General features: G+C 43.1%; 1 protein-coding gene across 3 annotated transcripts in view; it reads left to right on the top strand.

The window, feature by feature from the left end:
- The window catches only part of SORCS2 (sortilin related VPS10 domain containing receptor 2), a 1,081,958-nt gene that overhangs the window by 830,490 nt on the left and 225,694 nt on the right, over positions 1-25,774 (top strand). For all 3 annotated transcript variants that reach the window (XM_077280087.1, XM_077280089.1, XM_077280090.1), the window contains exons 6-7: positions 17,452-17,516; positions 20,271-20,389. In XM_077280087.1, the coding sequence (XP_077136202.1) occupies positions 17,452-17,516; positions 20,271-20,389 (184 nt within the window). The remainder of the gene's footprint in view (positions 1-17,451; positions 17,517-20,270; positions 20,390-25,774) is intronic.

The raw sequence follows: 25,774 nt of genomic DNA, 5'->3' as shown, positions 1-25,774 counted from the left end.
AAAAGGTTTGGTGGGGAGGGGGTGGGGCAAAATGTATAAAATAAATCTAATATATAACGTTGAATGTGTGTATGTGTGTATGTAGTATGTATGTGTGTATGTATGTCCGGGATTTGCATCTGCACCGTCGCAGCTACAACCACAAAATTTTGCACAGTCACACGTCTGGACCCCGAGAGCGTCATAGGCTATGTTGTGAGGCGAAATTTTAACCCCGCGCGTTCCAATTCACCAAACAATTTTGCTCCTATCTACATAATGGGGAAAAAGTGAAAGGAGGTAAATTGACAGCTGCCAGATGTGAAGAAGGGGGACTTAAAGAGTGAGAGCGATGGCGCCAAAGAGTATATACCGTACAGTTGCTAAGGTGGGACCCCGACATGGGATACTCACCACACACGGGGATATGAACACACACACAAAATGCGCCACACACTACCACGTGCTTGAACACATATACCACCCTCAGCGCACATTTCACCACACATACACCAACCTCGCCACATAAAAGTCGAAACACATTAGTCGCCACCCGCAAAATTCGCCACATGCAAAACTAGGCTCACGCAAAACTCGCCACACGTGCAAAACTCACCTCATGGAAAACTCACCACACGCAAAACTTGCACACGTGGAAAAATTGCCACATGCACAAAAGTTGCAACACATGCAAAAGTTGCCTTCCACAAAACTTGCACATACTCAAAATGCACCACACATAAAACTCGCCACGCGCAAAACTCGCCATGCGCAAAACTTGCTGCACACAACTTGCTACACTAACCTGTCACATGCAACTCAACACACAAAAAGTCGCTACATGCATGTCGCCACACAAAACCCATCTCACAAAAGTCACTACATGCATGTCGTCACATGCAACTCAACACACACAACTTGACACATGAAACTCGCCCTAAAACACACACAAGTCTGGTATTATCCTTCAAAAATAAAAATCTAATTAATAAGCAGACAAACTACAAGAGCAACAAATGTACCATATAGGAAATACGGCAGCTGTCAGTCACATGACCTGTCTAATATGTGTATGTGTGAGCTAATATATACTGCCAGGGGGGAGGGCTTCCTGTTGGCTGGGGATTTATCAGGCTGCCAATAGCAACCAATCACAGTTCAGCTTCTGTTTTGCTACAGTTAATTAATCTGAGCTCTGATTGGTTAATATAGGCAACAAAGGACATTCACAGTATAACAAAGCTTGTGTGAGGTAATAGCATGTCAGTTAGGGTGTGTTGGTGGAAAGGCTGATGTCAGTCACATTACCTCTATGTGAGAGGATATCGAAACTGCCAGTTACAGACTATTTTTACCACAATAATGCCTCATAAGAAAAGGAATTCCATGGCATGAATGTCAGCTGATGCGAAAAGAAAAGCTGCATTACGGGCCAATGAAAAATGTGAAGACCGAGAAACAAGGCTGACACACATGAGAACAAGAGCTGCTTCCTCAAGGGCCAATGAACTTTCTGAGGAGTGGGAAGCGAGGCTTGCAGACATGAAAACAAGAGCTGCTTCCTCAAGAGCCATTAAACTTTCTGAGGAGAGGGAAGCAAGGCTTGCAGTCATGAAAATAAGAGCTGCTTCCTCAAGAGCCTATGAACTTTCTGAGCAGAGGGAAGCGAGGCTTGCAGACAAGAGAACAAGAGCTGCTTCCTCAAGGGCCAATGAACTTTCTGAGGAGAGGGAAGTGAGGCTTGCAGACATGAAAGCAAGAGCTGCTTCCTCAAGAGCCAATGAACTTTCTGAGCAGAGGGAAGCGAGTCTTGCAGACAAGAGAACAAGAGCTGCTTCCTCAAGGGCCAATGAACTTTCTGAGCAGAGGGAAGCGAGGCTTGCAGACATGAAAACAAGAGCTGCTTCCTCAAGAGCCAATGAACTTTCTGAGCAGAGGGAAGCGAGGCTTGCAGACAAGAGAACAAGAGCTACTTCCTCAAGGGCAATGAGCTTTCTGAGCAGAGGGAAGCGAGGCTTGCAGACAAGAGAACAAGAGCTGCTTCCTCAAGGGCCAATGAACTTTCTGAGGAGAGGGAAGTGAGGCTTGCAGACATAAAAACAAGAGCTGCTTCCTCAAGAGCCAATGAACTTTCTGAGGAGAGAGAAGCGAGGCTTGCAGACATGAAAACAACAGCTGCTTCCTCAAGAGCCAATGAACTTTCTGAGGAGAGGGAAGCGAGGCTTGCAGACATGAAAACAAGAGCTGCTTCCTCAGGAGCCAATGAACTTTCTGAGGAGAGGGAAGCAAGGCTTGCAGACATGAAAACAAGAGCTGCCTCCTCAAGAGCCAATGAACTTCCTGAGGAGAGGGAAGCGAGGCTTGCAGACATGAAAACAAGAGCTGCTTCCTCAGGAGCCAATGAACTTTCTGAGGAGAGGGAAGCAAGGCTTGCAGACATGAAAACAAGAGCTGCCTCCTCAAGAGCCAATGAACTTTCTGAGGAGAGGGAAGCGAGGCTTGCAGATATGAAAACAAGAGCTGCTTCCTCAAGAGTTGGAACAGCCAAAAATCTGTTCGTCTTTGCACCTGAAGGAAAAACTAAGAATGTCATTTATCAAAAGGCTCTCGAATAAGTAGCAGTAGATTACTTCACATTACTTGGCCAATTTAGTTAAATCTGTGTGGAATATCTCTGATGTTGAAATATATGTTGTGAAATGCTTCTATTAGCTTAGTTTTTGCCTTTTAATAATTACACTTCTATCTATTTGTTTTGTGTTTTTTGTGTGTAGAATACATTTTTGTTAACACATTCTATTTTGCTAACAGCAGTTATTAACCCCGGCGAAGCCGGGTAGTAGAACTAGTTACAAATAAATAAATAAAAAATGGCAGGTAAAAAATTTACAAAAATGCCACTGTCAATCCAAAGTGCTGTTACTAGCCTCGAGCCCTTAAAAAATTGTGTATGATAAATAAAAATATTTGTTACAGAATGAGGAAAAAAAATTCTCAATGTATTTTAGTGGTCTTAAATGGTCATAGAAAAAAAAACTGTAAAAGAGGGGAAAAAAGAAAATTATTTTCCAGTAGTCGGATATCAGAAAAAATAATGAAAATGAAGCCCCATGTACCATATCTTGAAAAAAAAAAGCAAAAAATGCTTGAATATCTAAATGAGAAAAATTTTACAGCTCTTTAATCCTCATGTATGAAAAAATTTGCCTGGTCAGGAACGGATTTTTATATATATATCGGTCTTCAACTGGTTAAATTCCATGTATTTAATGTTTGCACATCTCAGCACTTACAGAGGCTGCTGTATTTTTTGGCTTGTATATTATGCATTAACCTCTTGCACCTGTTCACATTTGCTTTATTCTTTTAAGAAGGTGTTGAACAGTTTTTGGGGGATTTTTGCAGATAGATACGTTGATGTATAGAAGATAGATATGAGAATAGATTAGATAGATAGATAGACAGACAGACAGACAGACAGACAGACAGATAGATAGATAGATAGATAGATAGATAGATAGATAGATATACAATTGTGCTCAAAAGTTTACATACCCCGGCAGAATTTTTGCTTTCTTGTCCTTTTTTCAGAGAATATGAACCATAACACCAAACCTTTTTCTCCACTCATGGTTAGTGGTTGGGTGAAGTCATTTATTGTCAAACTACTGTGGTTTCTCTTTTTAAATCATAATGACAACCCAAAACATCCAAATGACCCTGATCAAAAGTTTACATACCCCATTTCTTAATATCGTGTATTGTCCCTTCTAATATCAATGACAGCTTGAAGTCTTTTGTGGTAATTGTGGATGAGGTTCTTTACTTTCTCAGAGGGTTCCTGGGCTGTCTAGCATGAACTGCGTGCTTGAGATCTCCCAAGAGTGGCTCAATGATATTGAGGTCAGGAGACTGAGATGGCCACCCCAGAACCTTCACTTTGTTTTACTGTAGCCAATGACGACTTGGTCTTGTGTTTTGGATTGTTGTCATGTTGGAATTTCCAAGAACATCCCATGCGCAGCTTCCGGGCTGATGATTGCAAATTTGCTTCCAGTATTGGCTGATAACATGCTGCATTCATCTTTCCTTCAACTTTGACCAAATTTCCTGTTTCTTTGTAGTTCACACATCCCCAAAACATCAGTGATCCACCTCCGTGCTTTACAGTAGGAATCGTGTTCCTTTCATCATAGGCCTTGTTGACCTCTCTCCAAATGTGACGTTTATGACCAAAAAGTTCAATTTTGGCCTCATCACTCTAAATTACCTAGTTCCAGAAGTTTTGAGGCTTGTCTCTGTGCTGTTTTGCGTATTGTAGGCGAGATACTTTGTGGCATTTGTGCAGTAATGGCTTTCTTCTGGCGACTCGACCATGCAGCCCATTTTTCTTCAAGTGCCTCCTTATTGTGCATTTTGAAACAGCCACACCGCTAGTTTTCAGAGAGTCCTGTATTTCAGCTGATGTTATTTGTGGGTTTTACTTTGAATCCCGAACAATTTTCCTGGCAGTTGTGGACGACATTTTTGTTTGTCTACCTGACCATGGTTTTGTTTTTACAGAGCCCCTGATTTTCCATTTGTTAATCACAGTTTGAACACCGCTGGCTGGCATTATCAATTCCTTGGATATCTTTTTGTATCCGTTTCCTGTTTACAGTTCAACTACCTTTTCCAGGCCAGAAGGGGAGCTTTAAACCCGGCTTCAGAGTAGCTTCCCTATATATTCTGGCTGGAGGAGTGAGTAGTGAGTCTGGTAGGGACAGTGAGAGGAGAGGAGGCAAAAGGAGAGGAGCCTGGGGTCTGGAGCTGCGAATGGGCTCACCCCAGAGGAAAACGCCAAGAGACCGGACACCGAGGTCCGTGGTGGTGTGTGAGTTGCAGACCCAGGCACCGAACCCGGAGAGCAGGAGATTGCAAGTCTCCTGTCCCATCCAACACCTGCAGGTACCGGAGCCCTGGGGACCAAGCTCTACCTGTGGGGAGCTATACCATCTAAGCTGCAAAACCGTCAGCCCCAGAGGACCACTGTAATGCAGCGTGGGCCACCCCTGGCTGAATACCACAGGTGGCATCGCGAACATTCATAAATTAGACTTTATTCCCATTTTCATTAACCCCTTTTTACTGGACACCGAGGGCCACGGACCGGGTCACTGTCACTGTGACCACCCCTTTAAGAACAGAACCAGCCAAGGTACCGAGTACCCCACGGTTCTAGCGGGCGCTCTGATAGAAATGGAGCACACCCCCCCCCTGCTGCCACGGGGCCGAGGGGTACCCGGTACCGGGCCTCTGAGTCTCTGTTCTGAGGGTTGTCACGGTGGCTAGACCCGGTCCGTGACGCTGCTGAGGGGCGCCCAGTGAAAGTGTGGTAGTGAGGTTGCGGTGTTATGCAAGTCACAGTAAATGACGAGGACACCAGGGTGCAGTCTCTTTACCTCTTTACTGAAGATCTCTGAGTCCTCAATCCGGAATACGGTTAACCAGGCTGCGCAAGTCCGGCCGGTCCAATGGCACCCCCAGAGTTCCCTTTGCAGGTGGAAATCTGTGCCTTCCTGCTTGCGCTATGTGTTGTGGTCCTTCCCTGCTGTGCTTACGGGATAGTCCCCACAACTGTTGTGTCTGTTTCTCGTGTTCCCTCACAACTCGATTAGATGATGTTCTGCTAATCCGTCCCTCCCGGTGTTATGGTTGGGACGCACCCGTATGACGGGTAGGCTCGGAGCTCTTCCGGGACCCTAGAGTCGCCCCTCTCCACAGGTTGCCCCCTATGTCTTCTTAGGTGATTTAGGTGAGACAGCCCGCCTGTGACTGACTGTCCTGCCGTAGGTTTGAAGTATTGCCTGAAGCTATATATAGAAATACTTCCTTGGTGTTCTGTGCGCCTCAGTAGGATGTTGCCTCGGTCTTACCGCACGACTCCTACTGGTATTCTCCTTGTTGCTTTGATCTCGTTTCTCACTCAGCACAATATATCTCGCTTGCCTGACCCCCAGTTTTACCCACCAGGTGAGGAGTGGCCTAATACATAGAACCCTTAGCTCCCCCTGGAGGCCTGACTGTGAAATGTATTGGTGTGTGTGATACCTGGTCAGATGAACTCCTTCAGTGCCATCAGACGTAACATCACTCCCCTTAGCGGCAGAGCGACATTGCTGCAACGACCAGGACTCTGGGGCGCTGCAGATAGATAATAGATAGAGAGATTAGATTTGATTATGGATTTGTTTCAGATTCGCGGTACCAAGATATATATCTTTCCTATTTCAGATTCGCAGCAGTTTTCATCCTGTAAATTGACACGCTGCAGATTTTAAGCCGTAGAGAAATGTGCAGCAATGACATTTGGATGACATTTGTTGAAATCTCATTTACTTAGCTAGTACTGAATTACACAGCAAATTTTCTGCACACAGATCCAAGTGGAAAATCCACAGCAGATAGACATCATGTGAACATAGCCTCAAGAATCGCTTAGCATGCTGCTGTGTGCAGTTTTTAGGACACATTATGGCCACATCTTGGCCTCCAGGGTCATTTTACTTATGTCTGTGCCTCGTGTGTCCATACTTTTGAGTTAAAGGCATTGTTTATTTTAGCAAGGCAGTTGGGTATTGAATACTTTTGCAATGCACTAAAAATTCTAGAGTATTTCCATTGGGCTTCACATTCTGTTCCTCTGTTTGTGATTATTCTTGGTCTCCTACATAGAATCAGATAAACAACAACACTAATACAAGGCCCCGAGGGCTTCACCCAGGTTTTCAAAGTTTCTAAATAGTCTATAAATGTTCCTTGTCTTTCCAGAATTGTATTTATTATTCTCTTTTACTACTGCAAAAGTGTCCTTCCTGCTGACCCAGCATCTCCAGTGAAGCTTCTTGTCCGGCATGACACATGGGAGAGCTTCCTGCCACTTCCTGTTTAGTCATGAAGTGACCAATGCGGTGTGTAAAGAGGACCGACTGCTTGTTTCATTAGCAAAGCCATTCCCCTTCTGTGTCAAAAAATCAGCCATGATTGAGAGGGGGGCTGACCACGCACAGAAACACCCACACTTGCACACTTTGGCTGCTATTAATAAAGTTATATTAATGTTCATCTCAGGAATGTTCTGCCATGCTGAATGCACTTGGGCAAATCATCAAAATCATCTGCTGGCAGCTCCCTGCAAAATTGTCGACCAATGACGTACACAGAAAGCTATCCACACCACTGATTGGCTGCTTCCTGTGTATAACCCCACCCACACCACTGATTGACTGCTTCCTGTATATAACCCCACCAACACAACTGATTAGCTGCGCCCTGTGTATAACCCCACCCACACCACTGATTGGCTGCTGCCTGTGTATAACCCCACCCACACCACTGATCAGCTGCTTCCTGTATATAACCCCACCAACACCACTGATTAGCTGCGTCCTGTGTATAACCCCACCCACACCACTGATTGGCTGCTGCCTGTGTATAACTCCAGCCACACCACTAATTGGCTGCTGCCTGTGTATAACCCCACCCACACCACTGATTGGCTGCTGCCTTTGTATAACCCCACCCACATCACTGATTGGTAATCTGTAGTGTACAGATCTGCAGCGGAAAAAAAGTAATTCTATCACAACTACTGCACCCAGTAAACTAAGTGACACGTTGCTGGAATCAGGGTCTCTGCCCCTACATCATGGTGCTGTCAGATTACATAGCAAAAACCTGCTGACAGATTCCCTTTAAATGGGCCAGCTAGTAACAAGTACCCTGCCACTCTGTTCTAAAGCTATGGCGCTGAATGTGCGAGGATAGCCGAGTGCCACATTGTCCTTGGATATCTTTATCAGTAATATAGACTCAAAATGGATTGTTGCTCAGTGGAGGCTCCACTAATCAGATTCATACCGATCTAACAATAACCACCCATCCAATTTATACAAAACAGAATGCTCCTTAGTATTTCAGTATATAGAACAAGCGATCGCAGTTTCAAGTCCCCAATGTAAACTAAAAAAAAAATATTTTTAAAATGTAAAAAAAATATAAAAATTTAAATCCCCCCCCCTTTCCCAGTTCAAAAATTAATTAAGAGGTCACAGTTGCTGACCCTTTCACTGTCATCATCTGTACTCTAAATTATACATTCTGATATCAATAAAGCTGAAGGCAGTAAAATAGACTCTGGAAAAGGAGGAGTTTTGAAGCCACTTGCATGAAATTTTTTTTTACAGAGATGAAGACAGGTGCCTTTCATACTGATAACAAGTTCAAACAGGCGCCATTACTACAGGTAATGAGTGGAGGACAGAGGAGCCTCTTAAAGAAGAAGTTACAGGTCTGTGGGGACCATAAGTCTTGCATGTTTTTAGGTGACCAAATACGTATTTTCCACCATATTTTGCAAAATAAATCTTGCCAAATCAGACAAGGTGATTTTCTGGTTTTGTTGTCTCATTTTGACTCTCATAGTTGTGGTCTACCATGATCCATCTAGATTCCCTCGCCAAGAGTGACTTGTGCAGATTCCCACCCCGTGCTGGAAAGGGTTAGGCCATCATCACGTTGTTTTGGTGTTTTTTCTGTACACATGTTTGTTTGTTGTTTTTTTTTTTGGCTTGAAGGGTTAAACTGGAGTCTGGAGTTCTCGTCCACCTTATAGGATAATAGAGGGGTATTTTCCCATTGACGCCCTTCAGGTGTGGGACTTAAGGTTTAAATGGCTCTTATGTCATTTCCTCCTCAACTCAGGACCTGTTGAAGAGCAGTCAGTGCAAAACAGCTGTCGTCCATTCATCTTGCTCCACACTTCTCCCCTGCTCCATGTTTTTTTTAAACAGTTGAATTAAAAGTCTTTTAATAGGAGCGGTGAGTGCCTCCGCCGTTTTATAACATTTGGTATATTAACTCTGCATCGTTGGGCTGATTTCCGGTAGGAGCGGTTCTGTAAGGATTACATGACTGGTTTAGTCTCCAGTGTTGTTTAACCTGATAATGCGCATATCCTTTTCTGTAGCAGATTTACTGTAAACGCATCTCGGGGGAGTTTTAGGCTTCAGAAACAAGTACATTGCTCCTGATGAAGATTTACCAGTGATCTGTGGTGACCCTACAGCTCTTTCTTCTTCTAATACTTCTCCCCATAGAGCTCTTCGCCTTCCTCTTTGAATATAATGACCTCCAAGCACCCATCTAGCCGACGAGGCTCCGTAGCACCTATAATTCCTCCGTAGTCTGTGAACATTCCTCCGACTTAACCTCTAGTAGACACGCGTGTCCATGCCTAGTGCTTCCGACAAACCTGGTGGAAACCATCAGTCTGATGAAACGTCTAACAGCCCGTAATGAATCGTCTTTGCTCCAGGACCCAATAAAGACCCTTGAACTCAATCACATGTGAAAAGAAAGCCGCCGTGAATCAGTTCCATCTGGGAATGATTATTCCACCTGGAGCAAAAGCAAACGACATACAAATGCCGAACATTACGCGGGGCAGGACATCAATGGGGACTTTATTATGATATTATGTTACACAATTTACATTGAAATTGCCCGAGGCCGCAACAAGTCTAACAAGGTAATGGGCTGTTGGAAACTGCGATTCATGGAGCACAAGTGCGAGCCGAGTAAATTAGATTATCTCTGTAGATTAACCCTTTGTCAGAGAGTTTTATAGGAGTTTGCTCTTCGGTCACAGGGAAAATCTAAAATTCTGAATTCCGTATCTATTGTGTACAGGAGATGTGGAGAGAGATGCTTGGGCTCACAGGAGATAGTTCATGGGGCAACCCATTTATACACCCGTATAGATAGCAAACTAGACCCAGCAATGCCACATTTCTCTTAAAAACTTGTTCTTGTATTGAAACAACCCCTTTAATTGTGTCGTGAAAAATGTCACAACATTGTGCTTTCAACGAGTCAAAGCTTTTTGGTGTGCATCCAAAATCGTAAAGCTATGGACACTTCTCACACATAAAAAAAAATGTTTCCACCCCTATTTTAGTAGTTCCCTTATATTTTATAAAAATGTACTTGTTCAGTCAGCAAACATCATTCTCATACTCATTTTCATACCTGATATGCAGTTTTAAAGGTTTTTTTTGTGGGAGTGTCTCTCCCAGTAATATAGGCTGGATGTGAGGTCTCTGAGTTTTCAGGTTGCTGCAGTCTTCACTTGCTTTCATGTATCAGCACAGCTTCTATCCTGCACTAACACTGTATTTCTTCACCATGTAATTGCCTCCTTGCTTATACCGTTTGTAAAACTTTAGACATTTTCTGATCCCTCCACTACAGTTCTGTGTACAAAATGCTATCTCTACCACTGAGAGAAGGGGAAGGAGAGCAGAAAGAGCCATCAGAACCAGGAGGATCTGTAACGTTTTTGCAGGGCTAGTCAAAGGACTTACAGACTTTCTGAAGCAAAATTGTAGAAAGTTTTTATTGAAAACTATTTGGAAAATTGTTTAACATTTAGGTGATCAGAAAAGGGGCCGGATATCGCACCCCCACGGATCAGATATTCATGGCCTATACTAAGGAATCTATAATTAATATTTAACAAAGGCCATAAATGTAAAAGTTGTGGATAACCCGTTTAAATAACCTCTTTAAAAAGTTTTTATAGGACCAACAAAAAACACAGCGTTTTCTTCCAGAAGCAGCACCACTCCTACCCTTTTCTAATAGTGAAGCCCCATTAAAGGGAAAGGAGCTGCAATACCATACACAACCTGTGTGCAGGTGTGGCACTATTTTTTGACAAAAGCATTTTGGACAATTTTTTAAAATGATAAGCAGAGAAAACCTTTCATAGAACACAACTCCCAGCCTATAAGAAAAATATAGAATTACAAGGGGGCCATTCAGATAAATGATTGCCCATATACTGCTGCATATACACAATTAACCTTAGCATTGGAAGAAGATGACCAGAAACCAGTTGGAGACTTGAGTACATTTTAGTCGTACTGGCCTCCTTACTCCATCCCACCAAAGTTCTTAGCACTTATTAAAAAGTGATCCAAGCTGGCAGACACTGGCGTTAAAAGCATTGCAAAAGTTTTGTGCAACTTCAAAAATTTTGTAGTTTTACTCCAGAATTCTGGTGAAAATTGCATGATAAATTGGGGCCAAAGTATATTAAGAAGCTGTAGAACCTCTTAAAATGATATTATAACAAATAGCATCAGTAATAGTACAATAAATACTATATAATATAAATCAGAAAATAAATAAATATTAATGCATTTATAATATAATAATAAAATTAGTAATAATAATGCATGTATAAATAATATAATAAATATCATTGTATTATTGTTATATAGTAAATAATTAGTAAAAATATATATAAAACATTGATGATGAAATAATTGTAATTCCTTATTTTAATAATAATAATTATTACAAACACTGAATGTATTATTAATATATAATAAATACTAACATAAATATTTTTTTATTAATATAATAAATGGCATTATTATGATATAATAAAATAATTAAAAATATTAAAATAAATATATTATACAAATATATAATTAATTTATTATTAATTTATAATAAACAATAGGATATAATAATACATTTAGAAATAATATAATAATTAACATTATTATTATATAATAAATACTAATGTATTAATATATACTGAATATATCATTAATATATCATAAATATAACAATAAATTAATAAGAAATCTATAAATAATGTACTAAAAATATTATATGATACATAATGATTACAATAAATTATTAAATATGAATCTACATATATAACAAATAAATGATTAAATGTTGTTAAAAATAAATATATAATTAATATATTATTACTATATAATAAATAATAAATCTATAATATAAATGTAAATCTGTAATTAATATAAATAATATAATAAAACAGTAATAACAATAACAAATGGTCAGGTTTAAGACGGAATAATTAATATATTTATATTCCTATTATTACATAAGAGGACGTCCTATCACATCACTAGATATTTTGGATATCTCTGGAGATGGGATTTCGGAAGCCGGCCATGAAGCATATGGCGGCATGAATCATTCACATGGGATAAAATACTTGGTGCAGCCGCTAGCATTCATCATTTTTTTGATGGGAGACATATGCACCCGAGTCTTTTGAGGTGCAGAAAATGTGACACTCTGTGTGAGAAATGAGATGGCATCAAAGTGAGGCGCATGAAATATGTAAGAGCGCGGCTGATGTACGAGGAGCCCCTTGAAGTTCCCCACTGATTGTTAGCAGATTCAGGCCTGTCACTTCTCCTTTACCTGCAAATTTTAATTAAACCCTTTCTGCAAATGGAATCACTTTATTTTAGAAGATGACGCATAATTTAGTATGTTTGGGTGACTGATGGAATTTAGGATTTGTCTAAAGCAGTGATCTCCGCCCTGAGCCTCCGCAGCTGTCCCAAAACAATGACTTTCATAAATGGAAACCACAGGTTGGAGACGACTCATCATGTAGACCATTATGAGATTATGGGTCCCCATTATGGTGTCATTTTTTGACTCCCAGGACAGAAAGATCTGATGTTTGTTTCACCTTGCGCACACTTTTAAAGACTTTTGAGCCAAATGCGATTCCTTTGGAGCCTAGGCGCGTTTATAGGTTCTCAGGAGATCGGACCAACATGGCTTGAATCCCCTTTTCCCTTGTCTAGAAAACTTGGGTATAGGGTAAAATTATAATACAGAAATAAGTTATATTTTATTCACATTCTGTTCCCGCTTATTCCTCCCAATCCCATGTTTGCCATCACATCAGAACTGCATTGTAAATAAGGGATATTTTTATTGTTTTTTTGACAACACTGCTACGGTGTCACAAATGTGATGGTTGTCCCCTTTCAGAAAATTTTCTTTACTTACCTTCCTCTGGTTCAGTGCTGTGTCTCTGCTGATACCCCACTGTCTGTTTTTTTTTTGCTGCAGTGATGATGTCACGTTGACACTGAGCTCACTGGCCATGGTGATGTAGACTGCATTCTGTAATGCTGTAGATAAGCCCCCGATCTGACCTGAAAGATAAGAAAAATAAGTTTTATTATACTCACCCGGGGGCAGTCTGGTCCGATGGGTGTCGCCAGTCCAGGTCAGGCGCATCCCATCTTCTTGCGATGCCGCCCTCCTGCTTCTTCATGGTTCCCCGGCATCGTGCTCCTGCGCAGGTGGACTTATCTGCCCTGCTGAGGGCAGAGGAAAGTACTGCAGTGTGCAGGCGCCGGGAAAGGTCAGAGAAGCCCAGCGCCTGCGCACTGCAGTACTTTGCCCTCAACAGGGCAGATAAGCACGCCTGCACCGGAGCACGATGCCAGGAAGCCATAACGCAAGCAGAAGGGCATCAATCATAAGAAGATGGGAGGCGCTGGACCTGGACCTGCGACACCCATCGGATCGGACCGCCCCCGGGCGAGTATAATAAAACTTATTTGTCTTATCTTTCAGGTCAAATAGGGGGCTTATCTACAGCATTATAGAATGCTATATATCAGCCCTGAAAGGCGGTGGCCGTATCTTATATCGGCCAAACCTGGTGACAGGTTCCCTTTAAGTATGCTGACATCCCCTTATATACAGTATGAGCCCCCACATTTCCCCTCTACATACAAAATGAGCCCCCACATTTCCCCTCTACATACAAAATGAGAGCCCACATAGCCCCCTCAATCAACAACCAAAGCGATCAACCTATGGGGCACTAATACATGTAAACCATAACAAGCAGAACCCTTAAAAAATTCTTTTTTTATATAGTTAGTTTAAAAACCCATATACCTCATAGTCCGTGTCCATAGAAACGTGGCCTGATCAGTTGTGTATTTAGCTTTATGGCATCTTCTGACAAGGCGCTTTTCCCCCTTCTTTTGCTCATTCAGGGTTTTATCAGGGAATTCCTTTTATCAGAACAAGAAAAGGAGACCATAAGCTGTACTGCAATGATGATAACAGCTCACAAGCCCAGACAATATGCCCACACATAGCCCCTACATAAAATATGAACCCCCACACAGCCCCCTTATATGCAGTGTAAGCCCACACATAACCCCCTACATAACATATCAACCCCCACACAGCCCCCTTATATGCAGTGTAAGCCCACACATAACCCCCTACATAACATATCAACCCCCACACAGCCCCCTTATATGCAGTGTGAGCACATACACAGCTCGCTACATGCAATATGAGCCCCAACACAGCCTCCCTATTTATGGTATGAGGCCCCACATAACCCCGTACATACAGTATCAGCCTCCAGACAGCCCCCTGTATACAGTATGAGCCCATAAACAGCCCCCTATATACAGCATGAGTCCACACACAGCCCCCTACATACAGTATGACTCCACACACAGCCCCCTACATAAAGCATGACTCCACACACAGCCCCCTACATACAGTATGACTCCACACACAGCCCCCTACATACAGCATGACTCCACACACAGCCCCCTACATACAGTATGACTCCACACACAGCCCCCTACATACAGTATGACTCCACACACAGCCCCCTACATACAGTATGACTCCACACACAGCCCCCTACATACAGTATGACTCCACACACAGCCCCATACATGCAGTATGACTCCACACACAGCCCCCTACATACAGTATGACTCCACACACAGCCCCCTACATAAAGCATGACTCCACACACAGCCCCCTACATACAGTATGACTCCACACACAGCCCCCTACATACAGTATGACTCCACACACAGCCCCTACATACAGTATGACTCCACACACAGCCCCCTACATACAGTATGACTCCACACACAGCCCCCTACATACAGTATGACTCCACACACAGCCCCTACATACAGTATGACTCCACACACAGCCCCCTACATACAGTATGACTCCACACACAGCCCCCTACATACAGTATGACTCCACACACAGCCCCTACATACAGTATGACTCCACACACAGCCCCCTACATACAGTATGACTCCACACACAGCCCCCTACATACAGCATGACTCCACACACAGCCCCTACATACAGTATGACTCCACACACAGCCCCCTACATACAGCATGACTCCACACACAGCCCCCTACATACAGCATGACTCCACACACAGCCCCCTACATACAGCATGACTCCACACACAGCCCCTACATACAGTATGAGCTCCCACATAGCTACCTAGATACAGTATAAGCCCTATCATAGCCCCCTATATACAGTATGAGCCCCCACATAACTCCCTATATACAGTATGAGCCCCACATAACTCCCTATATACAGTATGAGCTCCCACATAACTCCCTATATACAGTATAAACCCTATCATAGCCCCCTATAAACGGTATGAGCTCCCACATAACTCCCTATATACAGTATAAACCCTATCATAGCCCCCTATATACGGTATGAGCTCCCACATAACTCCCTATATACAGTATAAGCCCTATCATAGCCCCCTATATACGGTATGAGCCCCCACATAACTCCTTATATACAGTATGAGCCACTTACATAGCAACCTATAGCGGCACACAAAATATTACAATGTGGGCAATCTGGCCATGGGCCCCCCTGGTGGAGCCTTGGGCCCCGGGAGGTAGCCCAGATTTCCCTCATTATAATCCGCATAAGATCATCCTGGAAAACCCTGTAATAGTGTATGAAAATGGGCTACTGGACAACCCCTTTAAACGTACATACAATTATTTGCTGAGCATTATTTTCAGACTATAAAATACAAAAAATGGCATATATTATTCCATGTAAAGGTTTATTATGTATCTCCAGCCATGAATTCTGTGCTGTATTATACCTCCCCCGTTGGGCATTAATGACTTCTCCGCGCACATTGATGCATTGCTTTCAGTGATGCTTATATACAGAAGATATAAGACTTTTTCCCTATCTTCTTATGTTCCTGGGCGAGTTTCCCTTTCTGAGTGAGAGACTATTGTAGTATTGGTGATCTAATCTTGTATTCATTATGCGGCATTAATTACACATTGCCGGCTTTATTCTAGCCTCAGTATGGCTTTGTGTTTTTGACTTGATAAATTGGCTTAAAGTACAGGAAACCGAAGATTGTGGAATACATTTCACTAGGCCAGGTATTAAAATAATTACTTTCTGCTGTGCCTTATTATTGAGACTTTACCCGCGATTGTTCTCTCTGAAGAAACAGCGTTTGGTGTTTTTCAAGCTTTGAAGTCTCAGAACAACAGTTGCTTTATGGATGAGCGTCAGCTCCGCGGATCTGGGGGGAAGTGGGATCTCCAGGATATTTACCTGTGTAATGAATGAAGCAATAATTAGTCTCACTATGTAATAAGGATCATTTCTAGCATCATCATTGCCGGTATTACTGAAACACGGCGAGTAATCCGAATAAATCTGCTCCTAATTGGGAGCCTGAGAGAGAATAAAGGGGCTGTCAGTAGTGATGAGTGAGTGTGGGGGGGACGCAAACATAATTTATGAGCACGCCCAAGATACTAGGAGAACACCCGAGCATGCTCCGAAATCTCGAGTAAGGAGCACATCACTAGCTGCCGGAAATTATACCTGTTACATGGTCAGGTATGGCGACCTGGACCAATTGCAAACATCAATGGACTCTCCAAAGACATAGCATCTTCTATCTATCTATCATCTATCTACTAGCTATCTACTATCTAGCTATCTATTATCTATCTATCATCTATTATCTATCTATCTATCTATCTATCTATCTATCTATCTATCTATTATCTATCTATGTATTATCTATCCCATATCTATCTATCTATTTATCTATCTATCTATCTATCTATCTATCTATCTATCTATCTATCGATCATCTATCTATTATGTATGTATCATCTATCTATCAATCAATCAATCATCTATCTATCTATCTATCTATCCATCTATCTATTCCCATATCTATCTATCTATCTATCTATCTAACTATCTATCTATCAATCATCTATTATCTATCTATCTATTATCTATCTATCCCATATCTATCTATCTATCTATCTATCTATCTATCTATCTATCTATCTATCTATCTATCTATCTATCTATCTATCTATCCCATATCTATCTATCTATATCTATCTATCTATTATCTATCTATCTATCTATCTATCTATCTACCTATCTATCCCATATCTATCTATCTATCTATCTATCTATCTATCTATCTATCTATCTATCGATCTATCTATCCTACCACTGACTTGAAAATTCTGCTTTCACAACAGCAGCAGAAAATAGTCTGTATGGTCAATTTATTCCTGAAGGCCATATGGCTCCTACATTGCAGATGTTTGCTGGTGAATGTCCTGATTGGTAAATTACTATGAACATTTGCACATCAGTAGTGGAGCTGATACGTGTTTGCTGGAATAAATATCATCCACATTTCCTAATAACAAGTGCAAGGCTATAGGTGATGTACACGGTTCTGTTGTGTCTCTGCAGGTCTGTTGCTGGAGTAGATGCAGATCCAGGTCTGGTCCACATGGAGATACAAGATACAGACGGAGGTGAGTCCATTCATTTCACATATGTTAAATACAGCACATCGTGTAACATGATCACAGTCATTTCCTGTGTAGCGCCCCCTTCTGGTACAAATTAAATGTTCTAGCTGTCAATCGAATGACTCACATCTGGTCTCGGTGATGACGCTTGTCATTATAACTAATTCTAGACCTGTACACATTAGTAGAAAGTTGGACAAACCTCTCGGTTTTGACAGAATTGTCTACAGTTAGAGATGAGCGAATCATTTTGTTGCAAAAGTTGAGATTTGCCAGATTCTGATTTATTTTTATTTCTTTTGGCGATTCCTGCCATTTTACTGAATTCAAAAGGTTCGGGAGAGGGGATTAAAAATAATCTCCCCAGGCCATCACTATATGGGTAGGGTCTCCACATCGAAGAAAAACTGTCCGATTATTCTGGTCGGAGTTTGATCCAGATTAAAATCGGACATGTCTCCAATTTTTCCGCTAAACACTTGGTCTGAGGAAAGAATCAGATATGTGCTCAGCCCCAAAGAAAATCACGGGTACAAGCACTATCTAAGAAAATTATGAAAATCAAAGATAGCACTTGTTCGAGAAAATTGCGCAAACCCAATCAGTGCAACGCCCTGCCTTAACATTCCAGTCCAGTCTTCACTCATAGGCCACCGGACTTCTTCACGCTACTTTCTGCATTATGACTTTGTAAGACATCAACCCAAAACCCAATAGGACTCATGGTGAGAAGAAAACTGGCAGCCTATAAATGCAGACTGCAGTGACCCAGAGAGACGTTGCATGGACAAGATGAGGGTCAGGGAGAGATGAGTGTTAATTTGTATTTTTTTTACCCTACGTTTATTACGGCCCCAGGCAGGGTCGGACTGGGGTGTCTGGGGCCCACAGGGGGATTTGACTCTTGGAGCCCACCCTACAGTTATATGCAAATACCTGTTAGCTGTTATCCCCATTATAGTGGAGCATGAACTGTAAAACACAAGTGGCTCCTGCACATCTACTGTGCGCCACCATAACTGGAATGTACAATTGCAGTAGTCTGCATTAAAGGTGTTACTTAGTTAAAAAGAAGTTGTAATAATACCACATAAAAGGGAGAAATCCCGCCACACCAGGACTGGACTACATATTCCACCATATAGTGACCAAATAATGCCACATACAAGGGAGAAATACCACCACACTGTGACCAGACTACATATGCAAAGAACAAATACCGCCACATCATGACCAAACCATATATTGCCACAGACACGGAGCAGTGATCAACAGTAACATTATACACAGGAGCTCTGTATATAGTGTATAGTGTACAGGTACAATACAATGATCACCAGTGACATTATACGTTGGAGCTCTATATATAGTGTATAGTGAACAAGTAATACAGTGTGATCACTAGTGACATTATACACAGAAGCCCTGTATATATATAGTGTACAGGTAATACAGTGATAACCGATGACATTATACACAGGAGCTCTGCATATAGTGTCAGTGTACAGGTAATACAGTAATCACCATTGACATTATACACAGGAGCTCTGTATATAGTGTCAGTGTACAGGTAATTCAGTGATCACCAGTGACATTATACACAGGAGCTCTGTATATAGTGTCAGTGTACAGGTAATACAGTGATCACCAGTGACATTATACAGAGGAGCTCTGTATATAGTGTCAGTGTACAGGTAATACAGTGATCCCCAGTGACATTATACACAGGAGCTCTGTATATAGTGTCAGTGTACAGGTAATACAGGGATCACCAGTGACATTATACACAGGTGCTTTGTACATAGTGTCATTGTACAGGTAATACAGTGATCACCAGTGACATTATACACAGAATCTCTGTATATAGTGTAAAGTGTGCGTGTACATGTGATACAGTGACTCACCAGTGACTTCTAAAGGTGATGTCCTTCATCTTCACTTTTCTTCTTCATCTTGCACAGACCGCCATCACTTCTTCCTGCTGGGATTTGTCTCTGCAGGAAATAGCAGTCATTTATAGCTGATCTCTTCCAGAGCACATTCCCCACATTTTTCCTGACTTCTACACTATTCCAGATGAGGAAAAAAAGTGACATAGTGCCACCCTGCACAGTAACAGGACACCTTTTTGTTCCCCCCATTGAAAACAGTCTCCAAAAAAGTAAATTATATTACAGCAGTAATAATGTCCCCTTTTGCCACCATAAACTAATAATGTATGTTCCTCTCTCTTGCCCCCATACAGTAATTAAAAGGAACTTGTCAGGTCCCTCATGCCCTGCAACACAGCATCATTCACTTATTTATGAGCAAACTTTCTGCCTAAACATACCTGTATAACATTTTTCTGTAAAAAGGTTTAAAAAAAGCATTTATATTGCCCTCATTTCCTATGCTAATGAGGGCTTTGACAAGGCAATGGGGTGTTAGTTGCCCCTGACTAGTCAGCCCTCTTTCCATGTTATGGCTGGCTTCAGAGGAGCTTTGCGCATGTCTGGACGTTCAGAAGACACATTTAGGGATTTATAGCTTTTGAGGTTGTGTATGATCATAGCTCCAGTAGAAGTTGGCTCCGTAGATTTGGCGAGATGCACCACACTCATATCTTCATATATTCGTCTGGCAGTGGTCGGCGCCGTCTCGCTACCCCACATCTCATCCTATCTGCAAATAAAAGCAGTCAATATTTATATTGTGGAAAACACCATTCGTCACTTCCAGATACTTAATGTTTCCACTATTGATTCCGCTCCGCAGGTTATCGATATGTGACATGCCAGATTCAGAACTGCTCTGACAAAACACGAACTGTTCAGTTCAATGGAGACATCGATCGCAGTTCTCTGACTGTACAGGATGATTACATCTTTCTGAAGGTACGTGCCATAACATTAATATAGCTGTGAGCATCGTGAGGAATCACATAATGCCATCTCCATGGAAGGATCACATCGATAATGCAATGGAGATGCGTTACTAAATCGGCTGCCCTCAATTATATTATATTCCCCGGGTCTGATGCTGCTCCGGTGTCCTTTATTGTCTGCAGTGCTAATGATGTGACAGCGCTGCAGCCAATCAGTGAGCTCAGCAGCTTGTGCCGTCAACTCCGGCAAAGCCACTGATTGGCTGCAGCGGTGTTAACGTGATTTCAGTGCTAGCAGTGATCACCAGTGACATTATACACAGAATCTCTGTATAAAGTATAAAGTGTGCATGTACATGTGATACAGTGACTCACCAGTGACGTCTAAAGGTGAAGTCCTTCATCTTCACTTTTCTTCTTCATCTTGCACAGACCGCTATCACTTCTTTTTGCCGGGATTTGTCTCTGCAGGAAATAACAGTCAGCAGTGCATAGCAGACACTGAGAACAGAACCGGAGACTCAGGGCTGGATCTGGGGAGGGAGAGTAAAGCACAGTTTGATTTTTTAAAAACAAGTCAAAGCTGGAGGACAGGGATCTTCCAAAACCGGGAAACCCTTTTTTAATACACAATTCACTTTTTTCCAAAAACAAGGCATTTCCCCACCTCCCTGACTCATGATAGCTGACTGCTGATGTGTTCAGGCAGCTGTCAATCATAATGAGGAGATGGCAGCATCGGGCTCAACATTGCAGCCGATTTATCACTGCGTCCGCTGTGTTTATTTATTTTTTTGCCTGTTTTTCAAACAGTATAACATTTTTTGTGATTTTTACACCATGTGCCGATGAGCAAAAACTCTGCTTTTTTCAGCTGCTTATTTTCTGCTGATGACGGCACAAATACACAGTAGCAATCTACTCTTCTGATTGGATTTTTGCTGCTGTTTTTAATGCGTTTTCCACTTTTTTATGCATTTCTTGTGCAGCAGTTTTTTTTTTCATAATGCATATTTAATGAATTAATGCTGGAATTCTGCATTTTTCCATAGAAACCTAAAAGGCAAAAAATGCACCAAAAACAGAGTCTTTAAATGCACAGTGGGGATGAGTTTTCCCGAAATCGCATAGATTTTTCTGCAGTAGCTGTATTCTTTTTTGCACATATTATTATACCGAAGGAGCGGGGAGACACACATTTATCTATTTGCAAAGACTGAAATTCACATCTACATCTACATCTGCAGCTTATATTAACAAATTTGCAGCTCCTGTCAATTTACACTGCAGAAATGTTTTTCACATGTGAGTGAGATTTCTTAAAATCTCATGTACTATGCTAGTGGAGCGCCCCCACATTAAGGGCAATGGGGTACTCGGTACCGGGTCCTTCGGTTCGGGGTATGTCACGGTGGCCTGACCCGGTCCATGGCCCTTCTGAGTGGTGCCCAATTAAAGGTGTAGTTTGTACGGTGTTCGTGACGCCACCTGTGGTACTCGGTCAGGGTGACCGACGCTGCTTAGGGGTCCGCTGGGGTGATGGAATGGCAGCTAGATGGTATACCTTCCCACAGGTGAAGTATGTCCCCAGGGCTTCCCAGGTGTGTAGGTGGACGATGTAAGGCACAGTGAATAACGAGGACACAAAGGTTGCAGTCTCTTTACTTTTACTGAAGGCTTCAGCATCCACAGTCCAGAGCACTGATCACAGGGCAGGCAGAATCCTGCCGGTCCGAAGGCACATCCAGAGTTCCCTTATCCAGGTGGAAATCAGTAGCCTTCCTACTAGCGCCTGTGTGTTGTAGTACCTCCCTGCTGAGCACCACGGGATAGTCCTCACAACTCTCGTAATTGTTCTTGATGTTATTTCTTCCTCTCTGTCCCCCAGATGGTATGGATAGGACAACCCGTATGACTGGGATAGCCTGGGGCTTGTTTGTAGGGACCCTAGAGACGCCCCGACCCCCACAATTTGCCACCATGTCTTCTTAGGTATTAAGGTCGGGCAGCCAACATGGAATTGACTGTCCTGCCAGTCACTGAAGTAATGCGTAGAGTCTATTACTCCCTCGGTGTTCCGGCCACCGGCTACGCGCCTCAGAAGGAGGCTGCCGATCCCGGGGCAGAACTCCTCCCGGTTTTATCTCCTTGTGCTGTGACTTCGTTTCTCACTCTCCACAATACAATTCCTTTCTTGTCCTTTCTTAGAAGACTGCCGCACGTGGGGCAGGCGCAGCTCCGTGACTTTCTGTCTCGTGCTAGACCTCTGTCAGGATCCCACCCCTGACAGGGATCCTCTGTCTGCAGCTCAGATGTTCCTCCTTTTCCCCCTGTCTGCCTGACAGGTGTTGCCTGGGCAAAGCCCAGCCAGCGTCTGACTCACTTTCTATCCAAACCACCAGTTTTACCCTTCTGTGAGGAGTGCCCAACTAGATAGGAGCATGGCTCCCCCTGGTGGATTGGAGTGTGAAATGTGTTGTGATGCCGTGATACTTGGAAAGATGAACTCCTTTAGTGCCATCAGACGTAATACCACTTCTCCTGGTGGAAGAATGACATCACTGCAGCAACCAGGATTCTGGGGTGCTGCACTCCCACCCCGTTAAATCCAGTTCCCCCGGGACTGGGAAAAGAAAGCAAAAATTACAGGTTATCAAAAGACATACAAATTTTTTGAAATGCTATAAAACAAATTAATTTAACAGTGCTTCCCTTTATGGGAGGTGAGGACACTTGAACGTTACAAACAAGAACATATTTACAAAGCAGATTGGAAACAGTTGTTAACGCAATTACCCATACAGGTACTCTATCTATTAATTACTAATTGCTATCTCAACGATAAATTAACATTTCTTTATTCTTCTCTAAAGGTACCGTCACATTAAGCGACGCTGCAGCGATATAGACAACGATGCCGATCGCTGCAGCGTCGCTGTTTCGTCGTTGTGTGATCGCTGGAGAGCTGTCACACAGACAGCTCTCCAGCGACCAACGATGCCGAAGTCCCCGGGTAACCAGGGTAAACATCAGGTTACTAAGCGCAGGGCCACGCTTAGTAACCCGGTGTTTACCCTGGTTACCAGTGTAAATGTAAAAAAAAAAACACTACATACTTACATTCCGGTGTCTGTCGCGTCCCCCGGCGTCCGCTTCCCTGCACTGTGTAAGCGCCGGCCCTAAAGCAGAGCGGTGACGTCACCGCTGTGCTCTGCTTTACGGCCGGCCGGCGCTGACACATTCAGTGCAGGGAAGCCGCCGACGGGGGACGTGACAGACATCAGAAGGTGAGTGTGTAGTGTTTTTTTTTTTACTTTTACAATGGTAACCAGGGTAAATATCGGGTTACTTATCGCGGCCCTGCGCTTAGTAACCCGATATTTACCCTGGTTACAAGTGAATACATCACACACACCGATCCAGCGATGTCAGCGGGTGATCCAGCGACGAAATAAGGTGCTGGCCTTCTAGCTCCGACCAACGATGTCACAGCAGGATCCTGATCGCTGCTTCGTGTCAAACACAACGATATCGCTATCCAGGACGCTGCAATGTCACGGATCGCTATCGTTATCGTTGTTAAGTTGTTCAGTGTGAAGGTACCTTAAGTGCAAAGTCTACTAACCATCTATCTATGGCTTTCTGGAGGACTCACTAACCCCTACGGGTTCACTTTGTTGAAATTCAGAACAGGTTTCACCTCCACTACAGGCTAGACCGTATCTTTCTTCCAACTTCCTCTTGTCCTCAATTTTATTTACAGTACATCATTAAACATTTTACTCTCAACATTTTCAAACATTTCTTATCACTAGTTTTCTAACTACATACTATTACTATGTATAAACATTATTACTATCTAACTTTTTAAGGCAACACTATCATGTTTTGACTAAGTGCAACAAGTGAACATTACCTTTAAGAGAGAATCCAAGTCCTTTCTGAGGTAAGGCAAATAATCACATCATTAGTTTCCAAGTTTGTTTAAGGCCTGTCCCACACGTCCAGATAATTCCGGTACCGGAAAAATCGGTACCGGAGTTATCCGTGTCCGTGTGCCCGTGCGTTTCTGTGGCACATCAGTGTGGCACATGTGCGCCGCCCGTGTGCCGACTGGGTACCACACGCACCGTGTAGGAGACAGCGCTAGAGATAAGCGCTGTCCCCCCACATGGTGCTGAAGCCGCCATTCATATCTTCTCTGCAGCAGCGTTTGCTGTAGAGAAGATATGAATAATCCTTTTTTTTTTAGTTTCTCGTGTTTAACAAAGATCCATGTCCCCATCCCCCTCCCACCCCCTGTGCGCCCGCCCGCTGTTATTAAAATACTCACCCGCCTCCCTCGCAGTGTCCTGTACTGGCCGCACCTTCTACTGTATGAGCGGTCACGTGGAGCCGCCGATTACAGTCATGAATATGCGGCTCAACCTCCCATAGGGGTGGAGCCGCATAAGTTCCTTCTTTCTGGCCCACTCCTCCTCCTGCCGGCGTAGTTGTTGGCGATAGTCCCGCTGGTGGATGACCTCAATGCTCTCTCCTTCCGACTGAGCCTCTCCGGGGAACCCGATCAGGTTGGTGGTAGCGCGGGTCCACTTAAACGTCATCCACTCCCCCTGGAGGTTTACAGGCTGCTTGGTGGGCTGAAATGGGACGTCCGCGGTCTTTAGAGTCTCCCAGGGCCTCTCGCATTCGATGCGGATACACACCCATCCGGGTGGTCGTGGCGGGGGTGAGTCCACGTCTATAAGCAGGGGTCCTTCGGTCAGCCGAGCAGGGTCGATGTCGTTACCTGCCTCCGTGGCGTCTCCGGCGTCGGCCTCCTTTTCCGCAGACTGAGGTGATGACGTGTGTTGTGAATTCTGCTCTTGGGCTCCCTCCGGTGGTTATAAGTGGTAGCGCTGCTGTCTTCAATCACAGCATTTCATCAGGTGGGTCCACTTAATGCATTTCTCTGGGCTATTTAGTTTTGTTCCACCCTTTAGTCAGTGCCAGTTGTCCATTGTTCCTGGAGGATTCACATCTCTGCTTGGTCTCTCCTGCTTGGCAGTTCATTTCTACAAAGATAAGTCTGGCTTTGTTTTTGCAGTCCACATGCTGTGGGCTTTATAGTTCAGTGCATTTTTATGTTTTGTCTTGTCCAGCTTGGTCTGTATAAGGACTTGTTCATCCAAGCTGGTATCTCTGGAGATGCAAATATACCCTCTATATCTTTAGTTAGATGTGGAGATTTTGTATTTTCTGTGGTGGATATTTTCTAGTATTTTAATACTGACCGCATAGTACTCTGTCCTATCTTTTCTATCTAGCTAGAATGGCCTCCTTTGCTAAATCCTGATTTCAGTCTGTGTATATTAATTCCCTCTCCTCTCACCGTCAATATTTGTGGGGGGCTGTC

Source organism: Ranitomeya variabilis, chromosome 1 (assembly GCF_051348905.1).
Source record: "Ranitomeya variabilis isolate aRanVar5 chromosome 1, aRanVar5.hap1, whole genome shotgun sequence".
In the NCBI taxonomy this organism is placed as follows: Eukaryota; Metazoa; Chordata; class Amphibia; order Anura; family Dendrobatidae; genus Ranitomeya; species Ranitomeya variabilis.
The sequence above is the reverse complement of the archived record's forward strand: the minus strand, read 5'-3'. Positions and strand labels throughout refer to the sequence as shown.